This window comes from Glycine max, chromosome 11, assembly GCF_000004515.6.
Source record: "Glycine max cultivar Williams 82 chromosome 11, Glycine_max_v4.0, whole genome shotgun sequence".
Lineage (NCBI taxonomy): Eukaryota > Viridiplantae > Streptophyta > Magnoliopsida > Fabales > Fabaceae > Glycine > Glycine max.
Window position 1 is genome coordinate 6,051,250 of NC_038247.2, and position 17,440 is coordinate 6,068,689.

At 32.1% G+C, this 17,440-nt stretch overlaps 2 protein-coding genes across 2 annotated transcripts; one reads left to right on the forward strand and one right to left on the reverse strand.

Moving 5' to 3' along the window:
* The first annotated feature begins 152 nt into the window (after window positions 1-152).
* LOC100811955 (aconitate hydratase 1) lies at window positions 153-7,842 on the forward strand. The gene is made up of 20 exons (XM_003537607.5): window positions 153-333; window positions 457-564; window positions 772-932; window positions 1,042-1,134; window positions 1,234-1,419; window positions 1,595-1,756; window positions 1,977-2,121; window positions 2,223-2,365; window positions 2,431-2,487; window positions 2,561-2,640; window positions 3,132-3,207; window positions 3,984-4,169; window positions 4,623-4,690; window positions 4,795-4,913; window positions 5,004-5,125; window positions 5,213-5,311; window positions 6,052-6,531; window positions 6,939-7,037; window positions 7,131-7,373; window positions 7,488-7,842. Exons 1-20 carry the CDS (start codon window positions 330-332, stop codon window positions 7,560-7,562), a joined length of 2,706 nt encoding a protein of 901 aa, XP_003537655.1. The 5' UTR covers window positions 153-329; the 3' UTR covers window positions 7,563-7,842.
* Window positions 7,843-9,455: 1,613 nt separating this feature from the next.
* LOC100527885 (probable prolyl 4-hydroxylase 10) lies at window positions 9,456-12,674 on the reverse strand. Its single transcript, XM_003538844.5, has 8 exons — window positions 12,344-12,674; window positions 12,178-12,262; window positions 11,443-11,540; window positions 11,243-11,340; window positions 10,767-10,896; window positions 10,441-10,628; window positions 10,249-10,338; window positions 9,456-9,750 (listed from the first exon to the last, which is right to left on the reverse strand). Exons 1-7 carry the CDS (start codon window positions 12,541-12,543, stop codon window positions 10,265-10,267), a joined length of 873 nt encoding a protein of 290 aa, XP_003538892.1. The 5' UTR covers window positions 12,544-12,674; the 3' UTR covers window positions 9,456-9,750; window positions 10,249-10,264.
* Window positions 12,675-17,440: the final 4,766 nt, after the last annotated feature.

Below are 17,440 nucleotides of genomic sequence, written 5' to 3' on the forward strand. Positions count from 1 at the left end.
AATAATTGCTAAGAAACCAATCCTTATTTTAAAATGAAGGGATCGATTTTCGGAGTAATATGTAAGTATATTTTAAGTTTATTCTGACTTTAATAACTATAGATTTAACTCATTTAAACTTCTTTTTTTCATAAAAAAAAAAGAATTCAGACTGTTAACAAACAAAAGAAAAAGATATTTGAGACGACTGCATCAAAATGGAGACAATTAAATAATTGGAGAACATCGCAATCCCAGCAACATTTCCACTTTCTCACCCACCTACTCTTCTCCTTTCTCTTCTTCTGCTGCTCGATCGATCGATCGATCTCGTCACTCTCTTAGCTACCATGGGTAACACAACACGATCCTATTTCATTCTCACTTCTTACTCTTTTTTTCCTCGGTCAAACACGATTCGATTATCTGTTTTTTTTTTCGTATTTGGTTTTTGAAATGTTTGTTTTGCTGCTGCAGCGACTGAGAATCCTTTCAATAGCATTTTGACGACGCTCGAAAAGCCCGGTGGTGCTGGCGAGTTTGGAAAGTACTTTAGCTTGCCTGCTCTCAACGATCGTAGAATCGGTGAGTCACTGATTTTGGTGTGTGTGTTATTGATTGGTGTTATTTTTCTTTTGTATTTTGCTTGTGTCTGGTGTGATCTGTTGCTGTTATTTCATTGCTATTTTTTCGGGGAATGTAATGTAGCAATTTCAGTGATGATTGATGAGTTAAATTTGAATCTGGGGAGGTTAAGAATTGATGGTGACATTCGTGTGTTTGGCAATACAGATAGACTTCCTTACTCTGTGAGGATACTTTTGGAATCTGCAATCCGGAACTGTGATGAGTTTCAAGTTAAGAGTAACGACGTTGAAAAAATTATTGATTGGGAGAATACCTCTCCGAAGCTGGTGGAGATTCCATTCAAGCCAGCTAGAGTGCTTCTCCAGGTGAGTAACATGAAGATGTTGATGCCTAGCGGTATTGCTTTTGTGAAGTTCTTTGAGTGTTTGCTGTATTTTGTGGTGTTCACTGAGGTTTTTTGAATGTTAATATCAGGATTTTACTGGCGTGCCTGCTGTTGTCGATCTTGCTTGCATGCGAGATGCCATGAACAAACTTGGTGGTGATTCTAATAAAATTAATCCCTTGGTAAGCCCCATTCTTGTGAACATTAATGAATTTGGATTAACATTGATTTTTTTTTTTACATTGGGTATGTGTGATGATTTTAAAATTGGTTTCCTTCAGGTACCAGTTGATCTTGTCATTGATCACTCTGTTCAAGTTGATGTGGCAAGATCAGAAAATGCTGTCCAGGCAAATATGGAACTTGAATTCCAAAGAAACAAGGAAAGATTTGGTTTCCTCAAATGGGGTTCTAATGCATTCAATAATATGCTTGTCGTTCCTCCTGGATCAGGGATAGTTCACCAGGTAATTGCATCATTCCATGACCAGTGATACTGAAATGTGTATGCGTGGATATGTAATATTTTATCTAATTCTGTAATATTTAGAATAATTTTATTTTCACATGCAATGAAATTTTTTTTCATCCCGTGATTCAAGTTTGTCTTCTGAATCAAGTTTTGTGATTTTAATTTTGCAGGTTAATTTAGAATACCTTGGTAGAGTTGTGTTCAACACAAATGGTGTGCTTTATCCTGACAGCGTTGTTGGAACTGATTCACACACAACTATGATTGATGGCCTGGGTGTTGCTGGATGGGGAGTTGGTGGAATAGAAGCAGAAGCTGCAATGCTTGGCCAAGTAAAACTAACATGCTAATTTGTATTTGTTATAGAACCCTCTGAGTTACTTTTAAAATTAGAGAATGAAATTAATTTATTCTGAGTATCTCTGAAAAATTCCAATTCTCTCCTTTCTTTTAACAGTATGCGTATTGTTTGTAATAATGTATAGACCTGTGTGGTTTTGACCATTGGAGAAGTTATTGTAAGAGATATTTATTTATCTCATATTTTTGCAGCCCATGAGCATGGTCCTACCGGGTGTCGTTGGGTTCAAATTATTAGGCAAACTACGAGATGGTGTCACAGCTACTGACTTGGTGTTGACTGTTACACAAATGCTAAGAAAGCATGGGGTTGTTGGCAAGTTTGTAGAGTTTTATGGTAAATACTAATTTATGCAAATGATGCAATCATATCTTCTTGTAGCTTCATCTGTCTAGCTGATTAATCTTTACCTGGATAATTGCTTTTTACCAATGCAGGGGAAGGCATGAGTGAACTGTCTTTGGCAGATCGTGCCACCATAGCAAACATGTCTCCTGAGTATGGTGCAACCATGGGCTTCTTTCCTGTGGATCATGTCACTTTGCAATATTTGAGACTGACTGGCAGAAGTGATGAGACTGTAAGTAAACACCTGTGTCATTGTATTTTAGTGTGTCTATATGTGCTGACATGTCTTTCTTACAGGTTTCTATGATAGAATCGTACTTACGAGCAAATAAGATGTTTGTGGATTACAGCGAGGTATGCTATGCATGTATAGTTTTTGGATAGTATTGGAAGGACCTGGTCTGATTGGGATTTTGCTTTTGTACAGCCCCAAGTGGAGAGAGTGTACTCATCGTATTTGGAACTCAATCTTGAGGATGTAGAACCCTGTGTCTCAGGTCCAAAAAGGTAATGAGTTCTTGTGCTTTTAACTTAAAAGCAAGGGTAAACTTTTCTCCCATTCCTTATATTTGGCATTTACTACACATGCCCTCTCTATTAAAAAAATTGTTAGATTACCATTAACTCCTAATTGCTATAAGATCTTACAAATTTGTTGAAAATGTCATTCCTACCCTTATTCTGTGTGTATTCTGACAAAAAAAAAAGGAGAGGGGGGGGGGGGGACACATTCATTGGCTTGGCAGAATTGATGCTTAAATTTGACTGCATCTGTAAGCTACTCAGTTAACAATTATGTGATGTCTAACAACATTGTGGAGTGTTGTGTTTTTTTGTATTTTAATGAGTTTTTTTTATTTTAAATGAATACAGTGGTGTTTTGTGTAGGGTTTCAAAATGGAGGGTCTATGTAGTAAGCACGAATTAGAAGGGTGGAGGAAATATTTTATTACATTTTCAGTTTTTTAATGCTGTAACCCTTGCTTAAATCTTTTCAGGCCTCATGACCGTGTCCCTTTGAGAGAAATGAAGGTAGACTGGCATGCCTGCCTCAACAATAAAGTTGGATTCAAGGTATGCATATTATTTTTAATGGCTAAATATATAATAGCATAGGTTATCTGTTCCATCTATAGTGTTGAAGTTTTCATATCTCCACTTTTCCAATATGATTTTTCAAAAGGCGTTGCACTCTTAGTAGCAGCATCTGTGTGTGTGTGCACACACATGCCTGCATGTGGTTGGGGTGGGAGGTCTGCCATGAAATCACCCTTCAAATGTACTAATCCAAGGCCAGAAGGGTACAGTAGTGACTAGTTTTAGCATCTTAATGGTTCAGATGAGGAACACCTCTAGCACCTTACTGATATATTTATATAAAAGAAGAAACTAAAAGAGGCCAGCCATTTAACTTTTGTGATTCTAAAGGTCGTAAAATAGTCAGAAAATAAAAATATATGTATGTTATATTTCATTTGAATATTTTATTTTTATAATGAGTGAGCTGCTTATTCAATTAATTCATATGGAAATTAATACAAAATAGTCATATATTTTACTTTTTTATTTTTTAATTTAATAGCTATCTTATGTGAAGTGTGCATGTTTTGGCCCCTTACTTCATGGGTGTTAAAAAAAAAACCTTTAGCGCCTCAAGAATGCCCTTCACCTTTGACTACCTTGGGTGAAATTTGAATTTACATTCCTGCCGATCTTTGACCAGGAAGTCAAATTGTGCGATTGACTATATACTTATACTAGTGATATGCTTTTAGTATTTTGTGGCTTGTGCCATATTACAGCCTTGGTCGTTTTTGTGGTTCAAACTGTATAATATTGCATTGTTACAGGGTTTTGCTGTACCAAAAGAATCTCAGAATAAGGTTGCAGAGTTCACATTCCAAGGGACACCAGCACATCTTAGGCACGGTGATGTTGTTATAGCTGCTATCACCAGTTGTACAAATACTTCAAATCCTAGCGTAATGCTTGGAGCTGCATTGGTTGCAAAGAAAGCATGTGAATTGGGATTGCAGGTCAGTAGATGGCTCTGCATTTTGTACCTTCATCATTATAACTTTATGGTTTTACTCAATTATGATATGCTTGCACAAATTATATGCATAAATCCTACAAGAAGGTTTGCCCCTTGCTATGCTCCAGTGCCATAATTGGGCTATATGATATAGTGTTGACAAGCATGATCTGGGTTTTACATTTGGTGTCTGATTGCATTTATATCTATATAACATTATTGTCTTGGCTAATGTAGCACCTCATACAGCTTTGTATTCTTGTTGCTTTCCCATTTCTGAATAATGTTGAAGTTACACTAGCAATTGTTTTTAGGCTTCCTGTTGTTTTTACAGTCCAGTAGTTAGATACATATTTGATAAAATACATGATGAGATTTATTTTTTTTCCCTTTGCCCAATGTTGTTTGTTGCTAATTGTTTGCAATTGTTTCACAATTTGATATTGAATATTAGGTGAAGCCATGGATTAAAACAAGCCTTGCCCCAGGTTCTGGTGTTGTGACTAAGTATTTGCAGAGGAGGTATTCTTTAGAATATAGTCAAGCGTATAAATCCATAACATGGTGGAATTCATATTTATGTTGCTAAATTGTCTTCATTCCTGAATTGCTCCTGGCGCTTTCAGTGGCTTGCAGAAGTATTTGAATGAGCTAGGGTTTAATATAGTTGGGTATGGATGCACCACATGCATTGGAAATTCAGGGGATATTAATGAAGCTGTTGCATCTGCAATTACTGAAAATGGTACATATCCTTTGGTAAATGGTATTTTTTCTTTGTACTCACTTGTGAATCTCCGAGGTTACCTAAGCATTGGTTTTCTGAATATTCCAGATATAGTAGCTGCAGCTGTACTGTCTGGAAATAGGAACTTTGAGGGCCGAGTTCACCCATTAACAAGAGCTAATTATCTTGCTTCTCCTCCTCTTGTTGTTGCCTATGCCCTTGCTGGCACAGTATGTGATTTGTAAATTGTTTTCAATTTTCTAGTATGCATTTCAAAACTTGCTGTCACCTTCTAATTTGGACACTCTATTCTGTAGGTGGACATTGACTTTGACACTGAACCCATTGGGATAGGGAAGGATGGCACAAAGATCTTCTTCAGGGATATTTGGCCATCCAGTGAAGAAATAGCAAATGTAAGTGGCTCAATGTGTTTAAATATGATTTTTTCATCAACTGTGTATATTAAATTTGAGTCATCACTCTCTTTAGAGTGTGGACTTCTCTCATTATACTATCCCTTTTAACATGCTACATGACTTCTCCTACATCAATCATCTCATTTTTACCCACTCCAATACTGTTGTTTAAATTTAGTCAATATCAAATTTTCTTGCTGTTAATTTCAAAACTTTCCATATTTGTAGATTTAAAATTTGGCACATCATATCAAATTAATAATTGATTCACACAATTTACTCTTCAATCCTGTATGTCTAGCCTCTTCAAAACTATTCTTATATAACAATAACAATTCCAAAAATGGTATATTTTAATTTAATCCTATATGTTGAGATTTTTCATGATTTATATGGATATTATTTGTGATTTGGGTTTTAACAACTTAGAATAAGGGATGGGATTCTCCTTGTACAGATTTCTTCTATAAATCAGAGTTGAAAGGATCAAACAAAAGCAATATTCATACAATTCTGAGTTTCAATTCTATATAACAAAATATCATCTTAACAATGAGGGCATTTCCTATTATATTTTATTCCTTCTTAAGGCATGTAGTTTTATCATTATTTAGTAACAGTGATATTATTCTATAATTTTTACCTAAATTTGAAAATATCTGTGCAATGCCCCAGAAACATTTTAGTTTAAATAAAAATATGTTGCATATAGATTGTTCATATTGTCCAATTTTCAGGTTGTACAATCAAGTGTGCTGCCTGCTATGTTTAGGGACACATATAATGCGATCACCCAAGGGAATCCCATGTGGAATAATTTATCTGTTCCAACTGGCACTCTTTATGCTTGGGACCCTACATCAACTTATATTCATGAGCCACCTTATTTTAGAGATATGAGCATGTCTCCCCCAGGCTCTCATGGAGTGAAAGATGCTTACTGTTTGCTCAACTTTGGAGACAGTATCACAACTGACCACATCTCTCCAGCTGGCAGCATACATAAGGACAGTCCTGCAGCCAGATACCTTATAGAACGTGGGGTTGATAGACGGGACTTCAACTCCTATGGAAGTCGCCGTGGTAATGATGAGGTGATGGCCCGAGGAACTTTTGCCAATATTCGCATTGTCAACAAATTTTTGAATGGAGAAGTTGGACCTAAAACTATTCATATTCCTTCTGGGGAGAAGTTATCAGTCTTTGATGCTGCAGAGGTAATTTTTCTAAACTATGTAATATGTAGGCATATTAGTCAATAGTTTTTACTTTGCTTCATTTATCTCCTTCACTTACTGTGCAACTGTTTTCTAATTGATTTTCTGGTTGGAAAGATTCTTGATTTTGTGACTGGATCTATAAAAATATGATTTATATCTGATATTTCATTGTTCAACAGAATCAAATAGGCCAAAATGGAAAAATAGAGAAAAAGTCTCAGTGACTTTGCACACAAATAATTTATGATTCCATATCTTTTTCATCCACCTGTTCCAAAGATTGGTAGTTGGTTTCTTGTCAATCTTGTGTGTTGTCTTATTGTCTGAGGTAGATGGCTAAATGGTCCGTCTGTAAAGCAACTTTCTAACACTTTAACCTTCATTGATTCCTTTTGGTATTGCAGAAATACAAGAGTGAGGGGCATGATATGATTATCTTGGCTGGTGCTGAGTATGGGAGTGGAAGCTCTCGTGATTGGGCTGCAAAGGGGCCAATGCTACTGGTACATTTTATAGGCCATTCTGCTCTGACCTATTTTATTTGTGTATGTTTTGTTGGTTTGTGTAATTCTGGATCCTTTCGTTATTGTTTCTAGGGCGTGAAAGCTGTCATAGCAAAAAGTTTTGAAAGGATTCACCGAAGTAATTTGGTGGGAATGGGTATCATTCCATTGTGTTTTAAGCCCGGGGATGATGCTGATTCTCTTGGATTAACTGGCCATGAACGTTACACCATTGATCTACCAAGCAATGTGAATGAAATACGACCCGGCCAAGATGTCACAGTGGTGACAGATGCCGGGAAATCATTTGTATCTACACTGAGATTTGATACAGAGGTAATATTTTATCTTCCATCTTTGCTGGTGTTGGTGGTAGTGATGTGTTTGTTGTGCCTTGCTCTTATTCCTTGACATTCTCCTTTTTCCTACTGATCTTTTTGTTCATTACAGGTTGAACTAGCTTACTTCAACCATGGAGGCATCTTACAATATGTCATCAGAAACATGGTCAATGCTAAACATTGAATCAGATATAAACCAAGTTTGCAGGTTGAATTGATAGCACTCACTGGCGCTGATTCTTAACTTTGGTCTTAATAATCTAGTATGGCCTGCTACAAGGAAATCCATTGCTATTCAGCTATTGTATCAATAAACCAAGGAACTAGATGGCTACTACGAGGAAGAGTTATGACTGTCGTTTGTTGAAGAAATGTGATTTTCTTTTTCAAAAATTCTATTGGTCATTGAGGATGAAAATTCCTTGTTACATTTTTACTGGTTTTACAGTTGAGTTTTTAGGAAACATTTGCCTTCTATTGCTGCCTCCCGACTCTTGAGAATTAAGGAAATCAGGAACATTTTTTGAAATTATGAGCAATGTGCCGTAAATTTCTTAAGGTAGAAAGAAATGGACGCAGAGAGAAATTTCACCCACTGTTTGTAAGGATGGAAAGAAAATGCGGGAAGAGAAAAATATTTGAAATTTAAATTAAAGAGAATAAAAGGAAAAGTTGAATTTTTATTTTTAAAATTCAAAATTTTCTCATTTTCCATTTTCTTTAATGAAAAAATAGAAAGTGCTCTTAGTTTGAGTTTGTGAGAGAGAATGGGAGGGAGAGTAAATACGAAATTGGGTCATAAAAAGTTTACTCAATTTAGTCTTAAAAAATACAAATAATCTCTTAAAATTTGTCTTGTTATATAACAATAATTTTATATTTATAATCGTGAAATGCTCTTTGGGGATGAAAGTATCTCGAATAATTTATACTTTGGTCTTCTAAAAATGTTGGCGGCTCTTCAAATATTATCATTAGCAGACAAACCTAGATTAAGCTTTTGTAAGGTCTACTTAATTAAGTAGCTACTGCTAGAATAAGATTTTGTGTTTTTAAAAAGGTCTATTAGATGACTTATTTATATTTCATATATGCTTAAAATTTTGATACTAATAAAATTTATTAATTATATAAATATTAATTTTATATTTTATATTTAATACAATAATTTCATTAATGGATAAACAGATGTAGAACAGCCATTCCATCGATGGAGTTCGTTCTGTATATACATAATGATAACGATATGTAGTATTCTATATACTTTTAAATTAAAATACAATTGATACAAAGACAGATTACTGAAAAGAAATTAACATTTTAATAATGGTAACAAATGATAAAAAAAAGTTAAAAGTTCTTCCATAAATAAAAAGTCCTAGCATTTTCTTATGTGTCTCCAGTTTTAGGATTGTTTAATTTTAAGTGTATGTCTAATATGCTATTTTTATTTGTTCAATGTTGAAATGTTTTTCTTTGAGCATCATGTACTTTTAACGAATGATCTTTTTGACAAGAAAAAAAATAGTATATGTATTGTTGTGGTAAAAAAATTAAACTATGAACCAATAAAAAAATCATTATCAATATGCGATAATTATTAAGAGAATCAACAAATTTACCATTACCATTTATGTCGATTTGTAATAAATAACATTGTAAAAACTAAGATTATGAAAGCAAGCAATTTATTTTTATTCTATAATACAAGTGTGTATTTTCTCCCATACACGAGAGCTTCATAACAAGAGTCAAGAGAGATACACACTCAAAATAATAGATTTATATTTTCCTTCGTACAACACGAAAATAATATTTGTTTGCGATTTTTCATTCAACTTTTGTTTAATGAAATACAAATGCGTGACTTGAGTATTAATTTTTGAGATACATTGTACCAATAATATGGTTATCCAAAAACAAATGCAAGACTTTTGGATTGATTCTTGCGATAACTGTTTCATAATAAATAACACTATTCTTAACTCAATTCTGTAACCAAAATTAAACATTCCACTCAATAATTAATTAAAGACCTCCCTCTCGAATAGGGATTTAGGGGTAACAACACAAGCTCTGAGGAAAAAAAAACTGGTATACTTGTTCCATCTATTGTTTTTCATACATTTTCTTGAACATCCCTATTGTAAATTAACCGGTACATAATTTTTTATTTTATTTTTATTATATTCGCTGGTATCATAAATGAAAAGGGTAGGAGAAAAAATGAGTTAGCTTAAAACTGAACATCCAAAATTACAAAATGTCACCGCATGCTGTAAATATTTCCTTCCAGATCTGAAACATTATCACGCAAACTTTTAGCTGAGACTCCAAATGGTACACCCTTGGCATGATGAATTCAGACAAGCCTGATAAAATAAGGCAATCAACAGGAAAGCTTATCAGTGACATTTAGCATATTAAATTTTATCAAAATAAGAGCAAGAACTATTCCAAGCAGGACACACTATCGAGCAGTAAATACAGTTCTGCAATCAATGTAAAATGCACACAGATATCAGTTTCCAATTTTAGCAATCTCAATCCTAAAGAATTGAACAGTTTGCAGAAGATTCTAACAAGCATACGCATATATTTTGGGACTAAAGCTATTATCATAACATCTTAAGCTCCATTGAATTGAATCCAAGGACTTGAGAACTTGGTGAACATGATAGTGCAACACAAATCAACACTAAGGATTACATTTTTATAAAGCTGTATTCGGTGCAAGCAATCTATTAGCTAAGTCTCAGTTAACACAAATGTAAAGCGTTGCCAGATGAGCATGAATGTCTTGCCTTTAACTGTAAAGTGTAAAAGAAAATACTTTTTGACAGCACCACAAGAAAAGGAGAGATACATACCTATAGTAATGTATATTCAAGCTTTGTATTCGCTGACACGCATCCATTTGGTACTTGACCACTTATTACCCTTGATCACTGGACAACCACCTGAAAAATAATCAACAGTTATGTTAATTTTTCTCCTTTACTCTCTACTAAAACTTGTTATGTAGCAGCACCAATATAATAAAAAGATTAAGAGAAACTAGCCATGTAAGCTTGATGGATCTAAAGTTGCATCTGGCTTCATGCTCCAAAAAAGTAGAGCATCTCCCCTCTTCGGCTTAATTGAAAGTCCTTTTTTTCCACACTCAGAAAGCTCATTCCACCATGGCACAGAACTAAAATTCCCTTTGGCAGCTGGGAACACTGTCTCACCCCCTTCTTCAACATCAGTACTGCATAAAATATGAAACAGAGCATGAACTCATATCCAAGAGAATTAGAAAATATGAAAGCAACAGAGCATGAACACCTGTCCTCATATCCAAGAGAATTAGAAGTTAACAACTAAGAGAACACATGATGCTACTTACAGGTACATCAGCACTGTTGCTATACGTTGACCCCCATTCTTAGTGTTAAAATCATCAAGAAAGTAGTCGTAGTGAGGCTCATACTTTTGTCCAACTTCATAGTGCAGAACTTGAAGTCCTTCACCATGCTCTGCATATTGAGACAGTTTATGTAATGCTTTATGAAGTAGATAATGAAAAATATTCTACTATCCTAAAATCAAAGACCAGAAAGCCAGATGGCAAAGGCAACAGAAATTATTCCATTAAAGACACATGCATAACATCATCAACTACTCAAAACTTCTCAATCACAGACAAAATGTTCACCAGAGAAAAGAGATTGTATGTCACACAAATAGAACAGTTAGATACTGTCATCGACTTAAAACCCATAGGTGAAGCAGATAAAAGAAAGAAAGAACCAGCAACAAATCTTTGTTTATTAATAATATTTTAAGTTTGTAGAAACAAGATAAGAGGTGCAAAATACTTACCAACAGGAATAAAACTATAGTGAGCAATTCTTTTCTCAATATCCCTGACAATCTTATCCCGACCTCTGGCCAGAAAAGTTCCAGAGCTTGTACGTACTCTAAATGTTAAAGATTGGAATACATCAAGATAAGATTTACCATTTTGGCAGTTTAAATAACGCAAAACAAATCATTACCAATACCAAAAGACTAGAGAAAACCTGCTGTCTTTACTCTTTCCGGTTTCGCTATCAACAACTGATGACTTATGCATATTTGGCTTTGCTATGTCAATTAGATACTCGCATTCCTCCTTCGTCTAAGCAGATCATTTAGATACACTTTAGTATTTGCAAGGTAGAGACATTATAATAAATCCTAGTATTAAATTATTAAAGCTCCAGAAGAATACGAAGCTTAACCAAGATTTACACATAATGTCATCACATCTCGCTAAAGTCACATTCAAACATTGAAATACACCATTTGAACATTGTGCTAAGCATAATTCAGCTAAGGAAAACTCAGAAAATTATAATGATATCGTAACCTTCAAAATACAAAGATACTGAAAGAAAGTCAACTCATAATCAAGAACTATAAGGAGTTAAAACACCATGAACTTCTGTATCAAGATGAAATCTTAGCACTAAACCCCTATTTCCATTCCTCTTCATGCACAATCGTCTTAAATCTTACCCCAGTTGTCCTTGATCCTTAACATAAGATCCAGCGATATTACCAAACACTTCATACTTTCACAAATTTTTAGTAAGTCGGCAAAACTCCACGTTAGGATGCGATTCCCTTTTAATTTCCCAACATTTTCATAACCCACGAGCTTCGATAAAAGTTGAGAACAGAAATCACACAATCACATAACCACAAAAACCGAGGAAAAATAGTGAATCAAATTTGCAGGCGCGAAGAAGCAATTGCTATAACGCGAAACTAACCAGAAAATTGTGATAGACAAAGGCTCTCGGCTCCCACGACACTACTTCAACCCACTGCTCTCCCCTCACGTCGTCATCGTCGGAACTGAACAAAAGAGAAAACATAAGAAAGCCGAATTAAGCAATAAATAACAGAATAAAATGTATTATGAGGGAGGTGAGGTACGTGTGGATTGTGTTGCGAGCAATGGATGCGAGATCGTTAGGTTTGGGCAAATTTCCACGCGAGGAGCTAGGAATGGAGAGGATGCCGAGAGCCAGGAGAATTAGAACGAGGAAGGTGAAGACCAGGAACAGAGTCAGAATCAGCGTGGAAGACGACGATGACTTGCGAGGTGGAAGACGAGAGTACCTTGGTTTCGCCATTGTTTTGAGCTCAGATCGACGAGATCTGAAATTATTCGATGAGACGTAGATTTGATTTTGATTTTGAACTGTTATTGTTATTTTGATTTTGAACTGTTATTGTTATTATGTCAAAAGTCAATGATGGTATATGTGTGACCATTGAGAAAGGGTTAGAGTCCTAAAAATGGGTTCCGGTCCATGGGCTAACCCGATTCACTGTGTGTTAGAGATGGGTCGAGTTTAATTTAAAAAAAAAAAAATAGGTATTGGTAATTTTTCAATCCGCCCCACTTAACCCGTGGGTTAGGTGGGTTCAATCCCGTGGATTGATGGATCAGTTCGTAAACCCACCAAATTTAAATAATATATTATTTTATTTTATTATTATTATAAATTTATAATTGTTAAAAAATTAAATTTTTATTTTGTAACTAGCAACCCAAGTGACAATTCCCATTAAGGCCAAACAATAATAAAGCCCAATTGAATTATCAATTTGTTAATGGTCCACAACACAATTATGCCTACACCTTTTTTAATTTTTTAAAAAACATAATTTCTTAATATTTTATTGGTATTTAATATTATTTAATATATATATATATATATATTAATAAATTTATCTTTTTTTAAATATTTAGTATCATATTAAATATAATTACATTAAAATTGAGTAAAAAAATTAATTATATTTTTAGTTAAGTAGGTATTACCTTCAAACATGTTTAAACCTATTAAAAATTTCCATGATTTGCTGCTTATGTATATAAATTAAAAAGAAAATAGTAAATATAAATTTATAATTATTTAAATTTAAATTCATTAAACTTTTGCATTATAAAATATTTATAAAATAAATTTTTTATTATTTTATAATTTATTATAAATAATTCATTATAAATGAAATTTGTAAGTATTATAAATATTTTTTAAAATTAAACATATTGATGATCAATCTTTTCAATCATAAAATACAATATATCAAATATTATGATTTGTTAAAATAACTTATTATATATTTTCTTATAACCTGTATATTTCATATTTATTAATATTTAAATAAGTAAAAAGAGTAAAATATAAAATAATTAACTTAACTTTTAAATCATCAAAGATATGAGTATAGTTTTACAACATATAATTATTATTATAATAATTGTTCTTAAAATAATCATAACAATAATGTGAGTAAATTTCATATTTATATAATTTCTCACTCACATAATCAATATGAAGTAATGGGTAAAAGCATAACAATAGTTGTTCTTAAAATAATCATAACAATAATGTGTGTTGTTTTATTTATTTGACTTACTAATGATATTGTTTTTTTTTTGTCTTTGTAGATGAAATTAATGGTGTTGTTCAAAAAGAAGAGGAAGTTGTTATGGATTTTACAGTCCATTTCTCTAATGTTTAATTTCAATAGTTTAGAAGTTTATTTTTGATAATATTTAAATTTCAATTATCTTAATGTTGAATGTTTATTTTGAAGACTTCAATCACTTTAATATTGAATGTTTGAATTTGATTTAGTTTGATTTTTATATTGGATTTTATTTTAAGTTGTTTGGAATAATTTTATTTTTTTTTACAAAAAAAAGGTAGAAAAATGAGTCAACCCGCATAACCTATCAATCCATGATGGATCAGGCCAGGCTGACATTTTGTTAGCCCACACAAAAGTGGGTCGAACTAGACTAATCCACTTTTAGCTCAATCCGTTGCGGGCCAACCCACGTGAATTAGACTTACCCGTTTTGACACCTCTAGAAAGGGTGGAAGAAGATTTGTCTCTTTCTCCGCTTCCTATTCACTGCAGTGCTGCTACCCGTTTTTAATCTACAAAAATATAATATTCATTAATGCGCATTTAATTTTATTTATCGTAAGTAAATTCTAAATTTGGCCTGATATTCAACGTTATTTTCTGTTTCACCTCTCACGTAACACATTTATATATTTTTTCATCCCACGATATGATATTGATACGGACTATGGAATAATTTTTGCCAAGATTGTTCCTATTTGGCACAAGTAATGATCGTGAGTGCAGATAATAAGAATTTCTTTCTCTCAATACAGTTTATTTTGTATTCAAAATTAGGATTTAAATATTGAACTACTAATTAAATGACTCAAGTTGTTAATACTTATGTCAATTATTCGTTTCGTTCTAGGTAACAAATTTATATATTGATAGTTGTGAAAAGAAAAAAGTTCACAAATTTATATTCAAAGTTTTACACAAGCCTTTTATTTTTTTTCAATGCAAAATTATTTTCTTATCATTTGTTTCATGGACTAATTAATTATTTTTGAGAATATAAGACAAGAAAAAATTATCCCACTTTTATTATGAGATAATAAACAAATACCTCACTACATATGTATTATCTTAGTAACCATTGTCTCACTGTTCTCTTACTAATCACTACTTCAGTATTCTCTCATAGTTCATTCATGATACATGCTTAATTTTTTTTCAATCCATCAAATTTATTCATGACCAATTAATGTTTCCGCAATTTGATTTACCACCAATTTTATTTCTACATCTTATGATAGTTTTTCATTTTCCTCCTAGGCTCCTCTTTTAATAAAGCTATTGTTGATCACTGGTTTCTAAAAAAGTTATATTTTTTACAACAAAAAGTTTGACACAAGGTGTGGGAAAGGGGGAGGGGGCAAGGAATGTAACATCACTTTTGTAATAAGAATATTTTAGTAATTAATTAATTATAATATATATTTTGATGACAAATTAACTCAACCAAATACATATTTTAATTATTACTGAAAATATAAAAATAATCTCAACCAGTTTTAATAGATAGTTAAACACATTTTTTAATAATACTAGAGAATAACATTCTCATGTTATATTTTTAGGGGGAAAAATATTCTTAAAATGAAAAAAATTATATGTGAAACAAACACCCTTTTAGTTTTATGAATGAGTTTTATGTAATTTTCTTTAAAAAATAAATTAAATATTAGTATGAAATTTATGTAACTTTCATTTATGTTTATATTTGAGAATCCTTAGAACTTTTTTAAGTCGATAAAAAACTCAAGCAACCCTAATGACATCTCTTATGTGTTATTTGACTAGACCTAATAGGGTTATGTCTATTTTATTGAATGTGATTAGACTTAAGGGTTAGAGACATAATCATTTTGAAGAGTCCTCAATTGAATGAATTTTAAGCTCTCAAACTTTGAACCTAAAAGAGTAAGCACTTACTATATTTTGTTAGTTTATCTAGACAATTCATGATTGTAGAAACAAATAACACAGGAAGGGAGTTGAATCGTATTTTTAGAATAATTTTTTTTTTAAAAAAAAAAAGCATGTTTACCGTCTGATGGAAAAAAACCAAAAACACTTAGAGATTAGACTAAGTCAAACAATGATGATAATAGTTTTCTTTGTGAAACAAAATAGGATATAAAATCAAAATAAATTCTAATTCTTTGTCAGTTAAAGCGAAGGAGAGAAGCACGCAAAAAATTATACTCGTTCGTCTCAAACCCGAGACTATGTCCAATTTTTGACAACCACAAAATCTCTACTAACTTATCAAAGTTACAAGTATTGTTTATTGTCGTTTCTGGTTTTTACACTTGCAAGTTCTATCCTAAGTTTAACTTAAACCTAGTATTTTTTGTGTTGGTTCTAAGAAAATCAACAAGATTTGTTAGAAGTTTGCACACTAACTAAAAATATATGATTGTATTACATATGGATATATCACTCAACAATTTTAATCGTTTCTCTCAATGTATATAAGATATTTTGAGAGTTTTGTATATTTACGAGAGTTTATAGAAAAACTTTATAAGAAAAAATGAAAGAATAAATTCATTAGATTGTTCGTATCTTGTTTCTTTAAAGTTTATTATGTATATATTCTTCATTTTTAGGTATTTGTTGTATTACAACGGTTGGATTTTTCGCTCTAATCTTTGTCTAAAGTCTTGAGTTTATTGGAATATTTAATGTTTGCATTAAATGTATGCCCCTTCTTCATACATGCTAAGAGGATAGTGTGTCTTGTACTTATCAGTAAAGTTACTTGTTTAATCATAACATGCATGCAATAACATAGTGCATCTTTTGATGAGGATCAACGTCTTCTAAATTCTGGACTTTATTTATTCTTCAGAGGACTTTAACAACTTTTAGGAAAATTTTCCTGCATGAAAGAATCCCAAACTCAAAGTATTAATGAAAGTCTTAAATGCACTACTTAAATGGTACATCAAATCATCTTGCAAGTGTTTGCTAAAAACTTCATACTCACACATATCAATTATGATCTAATAGTACATCAAACACAACTTTTATCATTTGTATTTATTTACATTTAATTAAAATAATTAGAAATCTTGATTTGTCTTTAAGACATAAATGCCTTTTGACTTAATAATAATCTCTTAAACAGTTAAGCCTAAAAAGTGTCAACACTTAATGAGTTAGTTTGCTTAAACTTATATGTTAAAAAAACTATTTATTTTAATAAAATAAACAATTTTTTTATTGTGTTTATCTAAACTACTTATGTTTAAAGAATAATAATTTTCTACTTATTTTAAAAAGTAAATCCTATATATTTCTTAAAAAAACACTTGCATAAAAATGCTTATTTTAAAGTTATTTTTAAAAATTTAAATAAACTTCCTCAATTATGTTGTTTTATCAAGTGTTGAGCCTAAATGAATAAGTATTTGTTATACTCTGTCGATCTATCCAAACAACTCAATATCTTAAACATGATTTATTACTTTTTCAACGGATTTTCAAACGTTATAGACGAATAAAGTTGATTTTTTCTTCTTCTGAATATCAAGTTGAATTACCAGTAATAGATCGGAGAAGAATAAGTTTTATTTGTTTTACTTTGTTAAAAAG